At 46.7% G+C, this 17,081-nt stretch overlaps 1 protein-coding gene across 2 annotated transcripts in view; it reads right to left on the bottom strand.

Annotated features, from left to right (window-relative positions):
* LOC129840218 (aryl hydrocarbon receptor-like) overlaps window positions 1-17,081 on the bottom strand; it is an 81,841-nt gene that overhangs the window by 2,297 nt on the left and 62,463 nt on the right. For both annotated transcript variants that reach the window (XM_055907892.1, XM_055907891.1), the window contains exons 3-12: window positions 16,233-16,378; window positions 13,721-13,810; window positions 11,522-11,645; window positions 10,821-10,966; window positions 10,351-10,553; window positions 9,039-9,148; window positions 8,679-8,820; window positions 3,149-3,374; window positions 2,716-2,945; window positions 270-1,836 (exon numbers count right to left, since the gene is read on the bottom strand). In XM_055907892.1, the coding sequence (XP_055763867.1) occupies window positions 270-1,836; window positions 2,716-2,945; window positions 3,149-3,374; window positions 8,679-8,820; window positions 9,039-9,148; window positions 10,351-10,553; window positions 10,821-10,966; window positions 11,522-11,645; window positions 13,721-13,810; window positions 16,233-16,378 (2,984 nt within the window). The remainder of the gene's footprint in view (window positions 1-269; window positions 1,837-2,715; window positions 2,946-3,148; window positions 3,375-8,678; window positions 8,821-9,038; window positions 9,149-10,350; window positions 10,554-10,820; window positions 10,967-11,521; window positions 11,646-13,720; window positions 13,811-16,232; window positions 16,379-17,081) is intronic.

The following is a 17,081-nucleotide window of genomic DNA, read 5'->3' on the forward strand; positions in this document are numbered from 1 at the left end:
AAAACAAATCTTCACATGTGTGTTTAAGTACATACAACAGATTCATTCGCTCTAAATGCTTCAATATACGTCAAATACAAATATGAAACAGACACCTTCTTCCCAAAGGTCCCTTCGTGGCTCGTAATAACTGTCCTACTAGTAAAACCCGAAACACTGGTGCAATAATGAATAATGAAACAAGTCTCCCTTGAAAAATAGGTATTTTTACCTCAATGGGACAATCTGTTCAAATAAAGGTTACATTAAAATAGTGGTGCCTGTATTACCTGTGTCTGCCCGTGGCAGTTGAGGTACTGCTGCTGGACCAGCAGGCTGTCTGGTGTGAAGCCCCCAGTGGTTAGACCAGGCCCCACCTGACAGGACAGAGGGCTGATGTTGGTGTCACCTTGTGGGATTGCCGAGGACCCCACGATGGGCCCGCTGGAGTTCCTCTGGAAGTAGCAGGAGGCCTGGGAGGGACTCTGGTCGTGGAGGGGGGCCGTGGCCCTCTGACAGGAGGATGGGACCAGGGAACCAAAGGCCGTGTTGGGGGTTAAACAGACCCCGTTGACAGGAACCGGGGGGGGGTTGGTGCTGCTGAACATGCAGCTGTTGGAAGAGATGAGAGGAGGGGTGACGACAGCAGAGGTCTTTTGAGGCCTGTACTGGCCTGATATTGTTTGAGCCCTGTTGTAGTTCTGGGCCTGAGAGTTCTGCTGTGGCTGGGCCTCGAGCCCAGGGATAGGGAGCTGGGAGGCAATTTGGAAGTCAGACACCTGGTTGTTATAAAAGCTGCCCATGACATTGTGTTGGTGTCCATTTTGTTGGTGTAACATCGTGGGCAGCATTTGTTGCTGCTGCTGCTGTTGTTGCTGCTGTTGCTGGGTCTGCAGGGAAAAGTGTCCTTGTAGGCAGCTAGCCGGGTTGGGATCTAGAATGACATCCTTTGGTTGATTTGAAATATTCTGGGCAAAGGTTTCCAACAAGGTGTCGGCCACCATGTTGGTATTGGGCATGGAGGAGGGCAAGGGCATCCACGTGGTTTCCTGACCGGGCACGGCAAAGGGATCTGATTGGCTTATGGAGCTCTGGTCCTGGAATCGCATTGGCTGATCATTCATGCCCCACCCCAGCAGCTGGTTCTGGATTGGAAGACCCATAGCAGCAGGGATGACCTGAGTGGCAGAGCTCCGATTGGCATGGCCTGACTGCATCTGTTGTCTCAGGGAACAAGACGCCAGCCCGTTACCAGGGCTGGACAGGATCTCAGAGGCCCGGAGGCCTTGCTGCCTACCTTTGGCTTGGTTCTGCCGCACCTGGGCACAGGAGCCAGCCAGGGCAGGGTTAAAGGCCAGAGGGTTAGCGTTGCTCTGCAGGTCCAGGTTCTCTCCCAGGGATTGGGCAAATGTGTTCCTGGAGGAAGCCTGCTGGAGTGTGGGGCCGTTCAATCCCATCTGAGAGCCCATGTGTGTCAGCTTCATCATGCCCCGAACGTTACTCACTGTTTCAGCCGCACTCAAGCCTTCCATCCCAAGCAACTGGTTCTGCTGGGGATCAACCCCCCAGTTGAAGCCCTTTCCTCCAGGCATCATGGTATTCCCCTGCAGGTCGACATTTGTAAGGCACTCTGGTACCTCCAGGAGAGGGTTGTTGACACTGACGGACCCCAGCAGTGAACCCAGATGCTCGGGCATCATGAGTCCTCCGTTCTCCTTGAAGAGATGTTCCTCCACATACGACAGGATGTCATGGTTGAGGATGTCATCAAGGTCCTCGGACATCTCACAGTTGCTGGAGCTCATCTTCAGCAGAGTGTTCTCCCAGTCCTTCAGCTCTATGGGGTCCACATCCAGGCTGCAACAAGATAAGATCAGATCAGATAAGGTCTACTTCCAGGCTGCAATCACATCAAATCCAACTTCATTTGTATAGCACATGTCATACAAGCTACAGTATAGCAATACAATACAATGCGATTCACATTGTATTTTTTGAAAGTATTTTTGTGGTAGTACAAGAAGATAAAACATTTTAATTAAGTGAGGCGGTGAAATATATTCAAAGTTCAATTTATTAAAATATCTGGTCTGATTACTTTGATAGACTATGTCAACCTCATTACTTTGGACTGTGGCGCAGTTAGATCACATATTTAATCACAAATAATTACTACTACACTTTTACTCATAAGGAATTAGATATGTTTTAGGTTATCATTTGGGGAGAGAAATATGATTATGCATCTAGCGGAAGAAGTTTAGAAGTTTGTTAGTGATGAAAATATGTTGAGGTAGTTGAAGAAGTAACATTTTTTTTTAAGGTTGAGTAAGTTTTGTCCACAAATGTCCATTATATGTAAATAGTTTATGATTAGTGAATACTATAACGCAGTTACTCTGTTACATACTTCTCCCTATTAGCTGAAATCGTATTTTTTCAAAGCCATTTTAGCTGTCATGTTAGCTCTTCGGTCCGAACAAATTCACACATTTGTGGCGCTATGCAGAAGTTGACTCGCCTGGGCAGGCCTGCTCCCTCTATGGCTAAAGCCAGTGTGAGAAACGTGCTAACAAACGTTTGTGCTGTGCAACTCAATAAATACTGCACTCTGAGTCATGATAGTGTTGCTAGACAAAGCAACTTTACGTTCACCTTTCAATTTTATAATCTACTATTGTTTTTTATTCATTTCTATTATTTATTCTATAGTAGTAGTAGTAGTAGTAGTCAAACCTGGAACACAGGCTGTTGTCCCCGATGATTTGCTGCAGTGTTTCCATCAGGTCCTGGACAGTGGACTCCTCCCTGATGCCCGCGTCCGGCCTGGGCATAGTGGGGTGTTGGGACTGCCAGGAATCACCAGGCACGTTGGCCATTGCGTGGCTGTTGCTGAAGGCCTGGTCTTCCCAGGAGCACAGCTCCTGAGGGTTGGGGGGCTCGATGGAGGGCTCGCTGGGGCTGGTCTGCATGGATGAATGATTGAATGAATAAAATACTTTTCGTGTCAAGTCATCCTTAGCGACCCATCCTTACGGGACTATTTGAGACATTTTCCGTGTCCAAAATGGCAACCTATTCCCTACATAGTACACTAGAGACCTATTGGCCCTGTTCAAAATTAGTGCATAATATAGGGAATACGGTAAAACAGAGTAAATTGCTGTACCTGCGTGTAGATGGTCTGGTCCTGCCTCAGCATGGAGCCCAGCAGGGAGTCGGGGTCCAGGGCCATTTCTTCGGCCATCTTCCTGATCTTAGGGCCCTTGCTCTGGGTTGGAATGTCAGTTACGTCCAGAGAGGGGCCCACCTCGTAGAGAACAGCTTCCCCAGTGGCGAAGTTAAAGGGCAGCTGGAGTCTCCGCTGGCGAAGCTGCTCCTCACCCTCATTATTTCTTGAGGAATAAAAAGGAGAGTGTTAGAATAAAATAGAGTAGTAGAGTACGGTAGAGTACAGTAGAGTAGAGTACAGTAGAGTACAGTAGAGTACGGTAGAGTAGAGTACGGTGGAGTAGAGTACAGTAGAGTACAGTAGAGTACAGTAGAGTAGAGTACGGTGGAGTACAGTAGAGTACAGTAGAGTACAGTAGAGTACGGTAGAGTACGGTAGAGTAGAGTGCAGTAGAGTACAGTAGAGTACAGTAGAGTACAGTAGAGTACGGTAGAGTAGAGTACGGTGGAGTAGAGTACAGTAGAGTACAGTAGAGTACAGTAGAGTACGGTAGAGTAGAGTACGGTGGAGTACGGTAGAGTACAGTAGAGTAAGGTAGAGTACAGTAGAGTAAGGTAGAGTAGAGTACAGTAGAGTAAGGTAGAGTAGAGTACAGTAGAGTACGGTAGAGAAGAGTACGGTGGAGTACAGTAGAGTACGGTAGAGTACAGTAGAGTAAGGTAGAGTAGAGTACAGTAGAGTACGGTAGAGTAGAGTAGAGTGAGGTAGAGTAGAGTACAGTAGAGTACGGTAGAGTAGAGTCCGGTAGAGTACAGTAGAGTAAGGTAGAGTAGAGTACAGTAGAGTACAGTAGAGTACGGTAGAGTAGAGTACGGTATAGTACAGTAGAGTAGAGTACGGTAGAGTACAATAGAGTACAGTAGATTAAGGTAGAGTAGAATACGGTAGAGTACAGTAGAGTACGGTAGAGTAGAGTTCGGTAGAGTACTGTAGAGTACGGTAGAGTAGAGTTCGGTAGAGTACTGTAGAGTACGGTAGAGTAGAGTACGGTAGAGTACAGTAGAGTAGAGTACGGTAGAGTAGAGTGCAGTAGAGTACAGTTCTGTTCCGGAGTTCCAAATTAAGCAGCAGCAGCTGAAAAGATGAGCTCCTTCAAATATTGAAATTTAAATGTTTTTTTAGAGTAAAGTACATCGAAAAAAATCAAAAGAAAACTGCAAACTGAATAGGAGACCAAACAAGCAGCAAACAAAGAAGAAAGGCTTTTGAAAAAGTAACAATTTTTTCATAAAATTATACCGTTTTCTTAGCTAGCTAAGTTGTTCACCTGTTGCTAGGCAATTGCTAGGGACATTCCTGGAAGAAGCTAGCTAGCTAACAAGGAGTGTCTAGTTGGCAGAAGAGAAGAAGGGACAAAGAAGGGACAAAGTGGGACAAAATAAGGACAGAAGAAAAGGGAACGGGGGGAAAGGGGAAAGGGGACATTAAGGTGAAGCAGTCCTCTAAAGACACAAAAGACAATAATACAAGAAACAACACTTCTATTGCCTCTCCCTCTACGATACGCACTTCCGGGTTGGAGTGAGTAGTTGCATTCCGCTTTGCTCCACAGGTAGTATTACATTTCATTTCATTACAGTACAACAGTTTGATTTGTTTGATCTTAGCTGGCTACATAGCCGTCTTTGTATCCAAGATAATTGTGTAGTCTAGAGTAATTGTCGAGGTTACCTAGCCAGTTAGAGGTTACCTAGCCAGCTACACTTTCAAACAAAGTCAACAACGCAGCCACTGCTAGCTAGCCTATTTCACCAGCCAGCAGTACTATATCATTTTAGTCAATAAGATTTTTTGCAACGTAAGCTTAACTTTCTGAACATTCGAGACGTGTAGTCCACTTGTCATTCCAATCTCCTTTGCATTAGCGTAGCCTCTTCTGTAGCCTGTCAACTATGTGTCTGTCTATCCCTGTTTCTCTCCTCTCTGCACAGACCATACAAACGCTTCACACCGCGTGGCCGCTGCTACTCTAACCTGATGGTCCCAGCGCGCACGACCCACGTGGAGTTCCAGGTCTCAGGCAGCCTCTGGAACTGCCGATCTGCGGCCAACAAGGCAGAGTTCATCTTAGCCTATGCTTCCCTCCAGTCCCTCGACTTCTTGGCACTGACGGAAACATGGATTACCACTGATAACACTGCTACTCCTACTGCTTTCTCCTCGTCTGCCCACGTGTTCTCGCACACCCCGAGAGCTTCTGGTCAGCGGGGTGGTGGCACTGGGATCCTCATCTCTCCCAAGTGGACATTCTCTCTTTCACCCCTGACCCATCTGTCTATCGCCTCCTTTGAATTCCATGCTGTCACAGTTACCAGCCCTTTCAAGCTTAACATCCTTATCATTTATCGCCCTCCAGGTTCCCTTGGAGAGTTCATCAATGAGCTTGACGCCCTGATAAGTTCCTTTCCTGAGGATGGCTCACCTCTCACAGTTCTGGGTGACTTTAACCTCCCCACGTCTACCTTTGACTCATTCCTCTCTGCCTCCTTCTTTCCACTCCTCTCCTCTTTTGACCTCACCCTCTCACCTTCCCCCCCTACTCACAAGGCAGGCAATACGCTTGACCTCATCTTTACTAGATGCTGTTCTTCCACTAATCTCATTGCAACTCCCCTCCAAGTCTCCGACCACTACCTTGTATCCTTTTCCCTCTCGCTCTCATCCAACACTTCCCACACTGCCCCTACTCGGATGGTATCGCGCCGTCCCAACCTTCGCTCTCTCTCCCCCGCTACTCTCTCCTCTTCCATCCTATCATCTCTTCCCTCTGCTCAAACCTTCTCCAACCTATCTCCTGATTCTGCCTCCTCAACCCTCCTCTCCTCCCTTTCTGCATCCTTTGACTCTCTATGTCCCCTATCCTCCAGGCCGGCTCGGTCCTCCCCTCCTGCTCCGTGGCTCGACGACTCATTGCGAGCTCACAGAACAGGGCTCCGGGCAGCCGAGTGGAAATGGAGGAAAACTCGCCTCCCTGCGGACCTGGCATCCTTTCACTCCCTCCTCTCTACATTCTCCTCTTCTGTCTCTGCTGCTAAAGCCAATTTCTACCACTCTAAATTCCAAGCATCTGCCTCTAACCCTAGGAAGCTCTTTGCCACCTTCTCCTCCCTCCTGAATCCTCCTCCCCCTCCTCCCCCCTCCTCCCTCTCTGCTGATGACTTCTTCAACCATTTTGAAAAGAAGGTCGACGACATCCGATCCTCGTTTGCTAAGTCAAACGACACCGCTGGTTCTGCTCACACTGCCCTACCCTGTGCTTTGACCTCTTTCTCCCCTCTCTCTCCAGATGAAATCTCGCGTCTTGTGACGGCCGGCGCCCAACAACCTGCCCGCTTGACCCTATCCCCTCCTCTCTTCTCCAGACCATTTCCGGAGACCTTCTCCCTTACCTCACCTCGCTCATCAACTCATCCTTGACCGCTGGCTACGTCCCTTCCGTCTTCAAGAGAGCGAGAGTTGCACCCCTTCTGAAAAAACCTACACTCGATCCCTCCGATGTCAACAACTACAGACCAGTATCCCTTCTTTCTTTTCTCTCCAAAACTCTTGAACGTGCCGTCCTTGGCCAGCTCTCCTGCTATCTCTCTCAGAATGACCTTCTTGATCCAAATCAGTCAGGTTTCAAGACTAGTCATTCAACTGAGACTGCTCTTCTCTGTGTCACGGAGGCGCTCCGCACTGCTAAAGCTAACTCTCTCTCCTCTGCTCTCATCCTTCTAGACCTATCGGCTGCCTTTGATACTGTGAACCATCAGATCCTCCTCTCCACCCTCTCCGAGCTGGGCATCTCCGGCGCGGCCCACGCTTGGATTGCGTCCTACCTGACAGGTCGCTCCTACCAGGTGGCGTGGCGAGAATCTGTCTCCGCACCACGTGCTCTCACCACTGGTGTCCCCCAGGGCTCTGTTCTAGGCCCTCTCCTATTCTCGCTATACACCAAGTCACTTGGCTCTGTCATATCCTCACATGGTCTCTCCTATCATTGCTATGCAGACGACACACAATTAATCTTCTCCTTTCCCGCCTCTGATAACCAGGTGGTGAATCGCATCTCTGCATGTCTGGCAGACATATCAGTGTGGATGACGGATCACCACCTCAAGCTGAACCTCGGCAAGACGGAGCTGCTCTTCCTCCCGGGGAAGGACTGCCCGTTCCATGATCTCGCCATCACGGTTGACAACTCCATTGTGTCCTCCTCCCAGAGTGCTAAGAACTTTGGCGTGATCCTGGACAACACCCTGTCGTTCTCAACTAACATCAAGGCGGTGACCCGTTCCTGTAGGTTCATGCTCTACAACATTCGCAGAGTACGACCCTGCCTCACGCAGGAAGCGGCGCAGGTCCTAATCCAGGCACTTGTCATCTCCCGTCTGGATTACTGCAACTCGCTGTTGGCTGGGCTCCCTGCCTGTGCCATTAAACCCCTACAACTCATCCAGAACGCCGCAGCCCGTCTGGTGTTCAACTTTCCCAAGTTCTCTCACGTCACCCCGCTCCTCCGCTCTCTCCACTGGCTTCCAGTTGAAGCTCGCATCCGCTACAAGACCATGGTGCTTGCCTACGGAGCTGTGAGGGGAACGGCACCTCCGTACCTTCAGGCTCTGATCAGGCCCTACACCCAAACAAGGGCACTGCGTTCATCCACCTCTGGCCTGCTCGCCTCCCTACCTCTGAGGAAGTACAGTTCCCGCTCAGCCCAGTCAAAACTGTTCGCTGCTCTGGCACCCCAATGGTGGAACAAACTCCCTCACGACGCCAGGTCAGCGGAGTCAATCACCACCTTCCGGAGACACCTGAAACCCCACCTCTTTAAGGAATACCTAGGATAGGATAAAGTAATCCTTCTAAACCCCCCCCCCCCCCTTAAAAGAGTTAGATGCACTATTGTAAAGTGGTTGTTCCACTGGATATCATAAGGTGAATGCACCAATTTGCAAGTCGCTCTGGATAAGAGCGTCTGCTAAATGACTTAAATGTAAATGTAAATGTATAGTACGTAGAGTATGGTAGAGTAGAGTACGGTAGAGTACAGTAGAGTAGAGTACGGTATAGTACAGTAGAGTATGGTAGAGTAGAGTAGAGTACGGTATAGTACAATAGAGTACGGTAGATTACGGTAGAGTAGAATACGGTAGAGCACAGTAGAGTACGGTAGAGTAGAGTAGAGTTCGGTAGAGTAGAGTACGGTAGAGTACAGTAGAGTAGAGTACGGTATAGTACAGTAGAGTATGGTAGAGTAGAGTAGAGTACGGTATAGTACAATAGAGTACGGTAGATTACGGTAGAGTAGAATACAGTAGAGCACAGTAGAGTACGGTAGAGTAGAGTAGAGTTCGGTAGAGTAGAGTAGAGTTCGGTAGAGTAGAGTACGGTAGAGTAGAGTAGAGTTCGGTAGAGTAGAGTACGGTAGAGTACAGCGCAGAGTAATCTTGGACTGGATTGGCCAGATGAGGACTCTACTCACGATAACGGTCTCTGTCTGACCATGATGAAGTCGGGCCTCCCTCCCTTGTAGATCAGTCTGGCGTTAGCCTGAACCCAGATCCACACACCATTCTTGGCCAGGAGCCTAAACACAGTCAGACCACTCTCACCTGTCTTTATCACTAAGGAGGGAAACAGACGCAAGGAAACTGTCAACAACAGGGTCGGGTACAGCAAATACAGAGAACTCGTTTGTTTTTGTTCATTTCATTCATTCATTGTTTAGTCTATTTGTAGGTTCAACTATTAATTCATTCATCCGTTCAATCGTTTGTTTGTTAATTCAAACATTCAAAGAGGAAAGTTGTAATATTGATTTGGAAACGTGACAACGACTTACTTCTGACATGGTTGTCGGCACAGTACATCATGTCAGCAGCGTGGATGAACTGGTATCCAGAGCCTCTCATACACAACTCCAGCTCCGTGTAGCCCAGAACCACCTTCCCTCTGACACACAATAACACACATCAGAAACGCTGGCTAATTATTCTGTTTTTTTTCTGTTCTCTACAGTTTGTGGTTACAATTCATAGTAACGTTCATGAATAAGTCATTACAAATGCTTAGAAATCGTTTAGAAATGAATATAAATGTTATAACGCACACAAAGGAATAGCATTGTCTTTAAGTTAGATATACACTACGTGGCCAAAGGTATGTGGTCACCTGCTCGTCAAACATCTCATTCCAAAATCATGGGCATTCACATGGAGTTAGTCCCCCCTTTGCTGCTATAACAGCCTCCACTCTTATAGGAAGGCTTTCCACTAGATGTTGGAACATTGCTTTGTGGACTTGCTTCCAAGTAGCCTTGTGGTTAGAGCACTCTAACCACTAGGCAGGTAGCCATGTGCCAGTAACCGAAAGGTTGCTGGATTGAATCCCAGAGCTGACAAGGTAAAAATCTGTCGTTCTGCTCCTGAACAAGGCAGTTAACCCAGTGTTACCCGGTAGGCCGTCATTGTAAATAATAATTTCTTCTCAACTGACTTGTCTAGTTAAATAAAGGTTTAAAATACAAGCAAAATTCAGCCACAAGAGCATTAGTGAGGCCGGGCAGCGATATTGGCCGATTAGGCAGATTCATCCGTCGGACTGCCAGATGGTAAAGCGTGATCCATCACTCCAGAGAACGCATTTCCACTGCTCCAGAGTCCAATTGTGGCAAGCTTAGGCTTGTGTGTGGCTGCTCGGCCATGGAAACCCATTTAATGAAGCTCCCGATGAACAGTTATTGTGCTGACGTGGCTTCCAGAGGCAGTTTAGAACTCGGTAGTGAGTGTTGCAACCCAGGACAGACGATTTTTTGCGGTACGCGCTCCATTCTAGGTGTTCCCGTCCTGTGAGCTTGCGTGACCTACCACTTCGCGACTGATCCGTTGTTGCTCCAAGACGTTTCCACTTCACAATAACCGCACTTACAGTTGACTGGGGCAGATATTTGACGAACTAACTTGTTGAAAGTCATTGAGCTCTTCAGTACGGGCCATTCTACTGCCAATGTTTGTCTATGGAGATTGCATGGCTGTGTGCTCGATTTTATACACTTGTCAGCAACGGGTGTGGCTGAAATAACTGAATCCACTAATTTGAAGGGATATGCACATACTGTAGTGTACTTTAATAACAACACTGGATGGGAGTGTTACCGTGTATCAACACTCATGGGGGTGAAGTCCAGCTTGTGTTTGGTCTGGAATATAAGTGTCTTGGTCCTGATCTCCAGGATAGAGGGGGTCTGGATGGGGGTAGCCACCAAGAACAGGGCCAGCTGGGGGTGGTCTATGGTACCGTCATCTGTCATCTTGTTCTGGCCATGGAGGAACTTCAGACGCCCATTGAAGTTCAGGGCCTGGAGTTGAAGACACAGGGAAATGAGGAGGACAGGTAAGGGACTTCCTAATCTGTGTGATCACATGAGGATAAACAGAAATCCTAAATACAACTACACTGAGGTACGTTTTATATATATATTGTGTTGTTTTTGTTTTGCGTATATTGTCTCATTCTGTGGAGGCAAAAGTCGTATTTTAACCACTACTACTAAATACTAATACAAAGTTAATCGGTGGATGTTAGGCCTCTTGCCGTGTGTGGTTGGACTGTTAGTTTACTGTACCAGGAAGCCAGAGGAGTTGTCCAGGAGACAGCGGAAGCGACAGACGAAGCTCCTCTCCAGGAAGGAAGAGTTCTCAGGGGGAATGTGCTGCGGGTCGTAGCTCACTATGTTGCTGGTGATGTCACTGCTGTTGTTAGGCTGCAGGCCTACAGTACACACAGTTACGGTACAGAGTATATTTATATATATTTTATATTTTAGTCATTTATCAGGCACTCTTATCCAGAGCAACTTACAAGAGCAATTAGGGTTAAGTGCCTTGCTCAAGGGCACAGTTTTCATGAAGTTGGCTCTGGGATTAAAACCTGTGACCTTTACGTTACTTGCCCAATGCTCTTAACAGCTAGGCCGCCTGTTTATTATCCTGTATATTCAGCTAACTATACAAACATTTTTTCAAGCAGTATCAAATCTTTCCACAAAGGTTGGCTTAGACCTCGTTGTCAAAGTCATTCCACGGAGGGACGAGTGTCTGCAGGTTTTCACTCCACCCTTGTACTTTACTGCTGCATTAAGGTCACGAATTAGTAAGGAACTCCCTTCACCTGGTTGTCTAGGTCTTAATTGAAAGGGAAAACCCAAAACCCGCAGACACTCGGCCCTCCATGGAATGAGTTCGACACCCCTGGCTTAGGCAGTCGAAAACCAGGGTGAGAGTGCTAACATAGCAGACTAGTGTACAAACATAGCGCATTACTCACTCTCCGTTGTCCCTGGCTCTGTATCAAACTGGTTGGGGTTAAGGGCGAAGTGGAGCTGACGTCTGAACAAGGCCCTGTCGTCCGTGTGGATCAACTCAAACACACTCTGGTGGACCACATCTGACTGTGGGAGACAGGACAAAGAGGGAGACGAGAGTGTAAAAGACGATATACAACAACTACAGTACAGACTAGAGAGGAATATATGAAGTGCATGAGATTCAGTCATTTCCAAATGTCTCCTGGGAATACGAACTAACAGGTGCTGCCCTCTAGTGGTTTGGAAGCCCTAATACTCCACTGTCTGCTTCATTCAATGTTTTGTGGGAAGGGGAACGGAGTGGGAGTGGGTTGTGCATTATGACTCTCTGTGAGTGTGTGTGCATACGTGTACGTTGTTGTTTGAAGCATGAATCATCAACATATTCATTAGAATACACTTGCATTGTGCTTCTACACCTGCATTGCTTGCTGTTTGGGGTTTTAGGCCGGGTTTCTGTACAGCGCTTTGAGATATCAGCTGATGTAAGAAGGGCTATATAAATACATTTGATTTTGATTTGATTTGATTAGAGACTTTCTCCTGCAGTGTAACGTCTGTCTTTAGGCAAGTGACTCAGCCATGCACCATGTGTGTGTGTGTGTGTGTGTGTGTGTGTGTGTGTGTGTGTGTGTGTGTGTGTGTGTGTGTGTGTGTGTGTGTGTGTGTGTGTGCACTGTAAGCAGGGGTGAATGTAGATTTCATTTCTTCCCAGTACGGAATGTCCTATGTGCTCACGCTTATGGGCCTAATCATAGAATTTTGCTGGGACGCCGTACCGGACTGCTTTACGTTCACCTGGCTGTAAGTGTGTGTGTACTGTAAGTGTGTGTGTGTACTGTAGGTGTGTGTGTGTGTATGTGTGTGTACTGTAAGTGCATGTGTGTGTACTGTAAATTGTGTGTGTGTGTACTGTAAGTGTGTGTGTGTGTGTGTGTGTGTGTGGGTGTGTACTGTAAGTGTGTATATGGGCCAATGACCAGGGTTCATGCATCGTGTTGCAGAGAGCAAGCAGTGCTTCTGGGCCCAATGTGTTCCGAGCACACATGACTCATGTGTTTTCCCATATTCCCTTCCATCCATTAACTGCTCCGCCGTGAAAAGAATGCTGGGAACGTAGGTCGGACTGAGAGAGAGCTGTGTGAGACGAGCGTGTGTGATGTGATGCTCACTCTCTTCTCCCTTAGGCTTCCTTAAACTCGTACTTGACCTCAGTCAAGGTCTCTCTCTGGGAATGATGTGTGTGTGTGTGTGTGTGTGTGTGTGTGTGTGTGTGTGTGTGTGTGTGTGTGTGTGTGTGTGTGTGTGTGTGTGTGTGTGTGTGTGTGTGTGTGTGTGTGTGTGTGTGTGTGTGTGTGTGTGTGTGTGTGTGCACGGAACGAGAGTTAGGAGTTTGTTGGCCGATGAACTTCTGACTTATAAATACATCCATTTAAATGTGGTCTGTATGCATGTCTGTGATGGGAAGGAGAGCCAAGGCCATATCAATCTCAACTCCATGCACTTCTGCTTCCGATTACAGTCTTGCTACTTCAGTTATGACTGATATGCTTTGGGGATGATAGGCTTTTTTGACAGATTACTGTTAAAGTTGAGGAGTCACATTAGAATGTCCAACAAGGTCAGCTGGCCAGCAAATGATTCAACTGTGACAATATTGACATTTGTCTTTAGTGTACATATGATGGCGTAATTAGCTACCTAGGTGATATGGGCTGCCATGAGGTGACCTGTATGATACCATTAGCTAACTAGGTGATATGGGATGCTATGAGGTGACATGTATGATACCATTAGCTAGCTAGGTGATACGGCTGCTATGAGGTGACATGTATGATACCATTAGCTAGCTAGGTAATACGGCTGCTATGAGGTGACATGTATGATACCATTAGCTAGCTAGGTGATACGGCTGCTATGAGGTGACATGTATGATACCATTAGCTAACTAGGTGATATGGGATGCTATGAGGTGACATGTATGATACCATTAGCTAGCTAGGTGATACGGCTGCTATGAAGTGACTTGAAAGGTACCTACATAATATATGGTCTTCATAACACCTGAATAACCGATACATAATACATTTATAAGCAGTATATGCATAATGTGGGTGCACTGTGTGTCAGTCAGTGTTGGTCAAAAGGCTCTATTTTACCTGGTGGAAGCCTAGGTAGTCCTGAACAGTAGGAGAGGAGTAGAACACGTATCCCTCCGCCGTGACCACCAGCACAAAGCCGTTCAGGGCCTGGAGACACAGAGAGGCACAGTCAGACAAAAATAAACACTATGAACTTACTATTTATAGGAACTTAACAGTATTATATTATTATGAAGTTCACATATGTTCATACGTCAAACAAGACACACTCAGTTATTCGACATGCAGATGGGCAAATAAACTTAAACTGAAAGAAATAAAAATGAATTCCATGACGTAGTGAATGATAAGGGGCAATAAGCGAGTCAAATGAAATTAGAGGAGGAATTCTGTTCGGCTGTTGAAGGAGGGAGAAGTAGCCATGGTGTGTGTGTATGTGTGTGTGTTTGTTCAGGTTTGGGTAAACATCCCATGTAATTAGCCATTCCTTTGTTCAGGTGTTAAATGTGACAATACAACGGAGCGGGGGGGGGGGGGGGGGGGGGGGGGGGTATAGCTACTTGTCACGCACAGGATCCTGAACCTTGTAAACAATAGAACACTAGAGTGAGAGAGAGAGAGAGAGAGAGAGAGAGAGAGAGAGAGAGAGAGAGAGAGAGAGAGAGAGAGAGAGAGAGAGAGAGAGAGAGAGAGAGAGAGAGAGAGAGAGAGAGAGAGAGAGAGAGAGAGAGAGAGAGAGAGAGAGTATGCGAAAGGTCCTGCATTTTGGTATTACAATAAAGGGCCTGTTTGGATTTACTGGAAGCTGCTGCAAATTTTCAGCATTTAAAACACAGACATTAGCTAACAGGTTTAGGAATACATGCCAAAGTATTTGTGTGTGTGTGCAGTGGTGGAAAAAGTACCTAATTGTCATAGTTGAGTAAAAGTAAATACTATACCTTAATAGAAAATGACTCTACTTGAGTAAAAGTCTAAAAGTATTTGGTTTTAAATACACTTAAGTATCAAAAGTACATGTAATTGCAAAACTATACGGATAACAATGGGCACACTCCAACATCATTGAGTGACTCTGGGGCTCCCGAGTGGCCCAGCGTCGTCCTGGTTTGGCCGGGGTAAGCCATCATTGTAAATAAGAATTTATTCTTAACTGACTTGCCTAGTTAAATGTAAAAACATTTTTACAAACAAAGCATTTGTGTTTCAGTGAGTCCACCAGATCAGAGGCAGCAGGGACGACCAGAATGTTCTCTTGATAGGGGCGTGAATTGGACCATTTTCCTGCTAAACATTCAAAATGTAACGAGTAAAAAGTACAATATTTTCTTTAGGGATGTAGTGAAGTAAAAGTTGTCTAAAATATAAATAGTAAAGTAGAGTACAGATACCCCAAAAGACAACTTAAGTAGTGCTTTAAAGTATTTTTTACTTACGTACTTCACACCACTGTGTGTGTGTTTGAGGGCAATAGAGAGTGATTCTAACCCACCTACTCTAATTATTTCCTGAGAAAAACTACAGGACAACAAGACGATAACGTGGTTTGTAACATCTTCATGATATATGCTCCCAGATTGCACTGAACAAGTTTTCTGCATGGTGAATCAACCAGCCCCATTAATCTTTATCTGGTGTATAGGCCTACACAAAAAATAAAAAAATAAAACACACATTTGTGTCTCATAAGAGCAGCGATTGTTCTCCGTGTGGATTTACTGCAGTCACCAGGACAGCGACTGCCCAGCATTACCAAACTATCAAGCGGATAATCAGTCATAAATCAGTCTAGCACCACCCTCCATTAGACCAGTCCCTACTAGAGAGTATAGCGCTGTGTGTGGTTAGTGGCGAGACCTCCCTGGAGATGGCGATGGTTATCTTTAGCAATAAAACGAACGCTAATGAGGACTAGCGTAGCCCTCACCGAGAAATGGGACAGCACGCCAACTCTCCTAGCATTAGCCCCGGTGAGAAAAGGGAGGGCATTGCCCATGGGTAATGAAATGAGAGAGTCAAACTCAGGATTTAGTCAGGAGGGGAGATTAATGTGGGTGTTTACTCCAAGAAAATTACTCTATGTGCTTAGAAAAGTGGTTGAATCCGCTTGTTTTTGTTCTCGCTTGTTGGCATTGAACATACATGTATGAGAGGCTATACGGAGGTTGTTGAAATATCCAAGGTTTTATAATCAAGCATATTTGTTCGAGACTGTATACAGGGGTTCTATATCTATGGTATTCAGTATGCATGATATATAGGCTGATGACGTGAGACAGTAATCCCTAACCTAACTCTCGGCGAGGTGGATGAGTTTCGGTCATGTCAAGACGTAAAGCAAATTTTTCGTATAACTGGAGGGGAAGGAGTGAGGTTGGCTTCTTTACATGTAGATGGGTATGAGAGGCGTGATATAGTTAGTGTGTGAGCTGGGGCACAGGTTGGTGCTTGCCCTTCACGCCAGCTAAGCTTCCTCAGGTAAACCCCAGAGGGAGACAGAGAGAGGCCTCGGGCTGGGGGGGAGAGACGGACAGACAGACAGACAGGCAGGCAGACAGACACTGTATACCTGGTGCAGGAGGTTTCCCTCGGAGAACGGGACCCCATCCACAGAGGTTGTGGTGGTTGTGCTCTTCGCTAGAGTGATCTGTCCATTCCCGCCGAACCCCACTGCTCTCTCCACCCCCCACCCTGGACCGCCTTTCTTCATGGTCGCTGCAAAACAGAACAGAGAGACAAACATAACTTCACACCGGCACGCAAACCTGAAAGCAACACGCGCCGGACAGTGGGAGAAAGCAGCATGGAACTCACTTCTCAGAGATTTTGTTGACATGCTCTCTGCTAACGTCTGTAACTCCGAAACAGTTTTCTTCCTCCAAGCCAACAGACTAAACTACTACTCCTAAGACGGCTCTCCTTCCCTCTCTCCAACCCCTGCTATTGTTGTTGTGTGTGGCTGTGTGCGTGTATGTGTGTGTGTTTGTATGTATGTGTGTGTCTAGGCTTGTTTTACTATCCTCGTCGGTACCGGAAATCCCCAAAAGTCACCACAAGGATAGTAAAGGATAGTAAAGGACAGACCCCACAAGGACAAAGGCTATTTTAAGCTTAGTTTAAAGGGTTTGGTTTAGGGTTAGAATTAGGTTAAGGGTTGGGTTTAGGGTTAGGGGCTTAAAGTTGGAGTTAAGGTCAGGGTTAGGTTTAGGGGTTAGGAAAAATAGGATTTTGAATGTAAATACATTTTGGGTCCCCACAAGGATAGTAAAACATATGGTGTGTGTGTGTGTGTGTGTGTGTGTGTGTGTGTGTGTGTGTGTGTGTGTGTGTGTGTGTGTGTGTGTGTGTGTGTGTGTGTGTGTGTGTGTGTGTGTGCACGTGTATGTGCTTTATGGCATGTGTCTGTGTGTCAGCCAGG

The sequence above is a fragment of the Salvelinus fontinalis genome, chromosome 41 (assembly GCF_029448725.1).
Source record: "Salvelinus fontinalis isolate EN_2023a chromosome 41, ASM2944872v1, whole genome shotgun sequence".
NCBI classification, from domain to species: Eukaryota; Metazoa; Chordata; class Actinopteri; order Salmoniformes; family Salmonidae; genus Salvelinus; species Salvelinus fontinalis.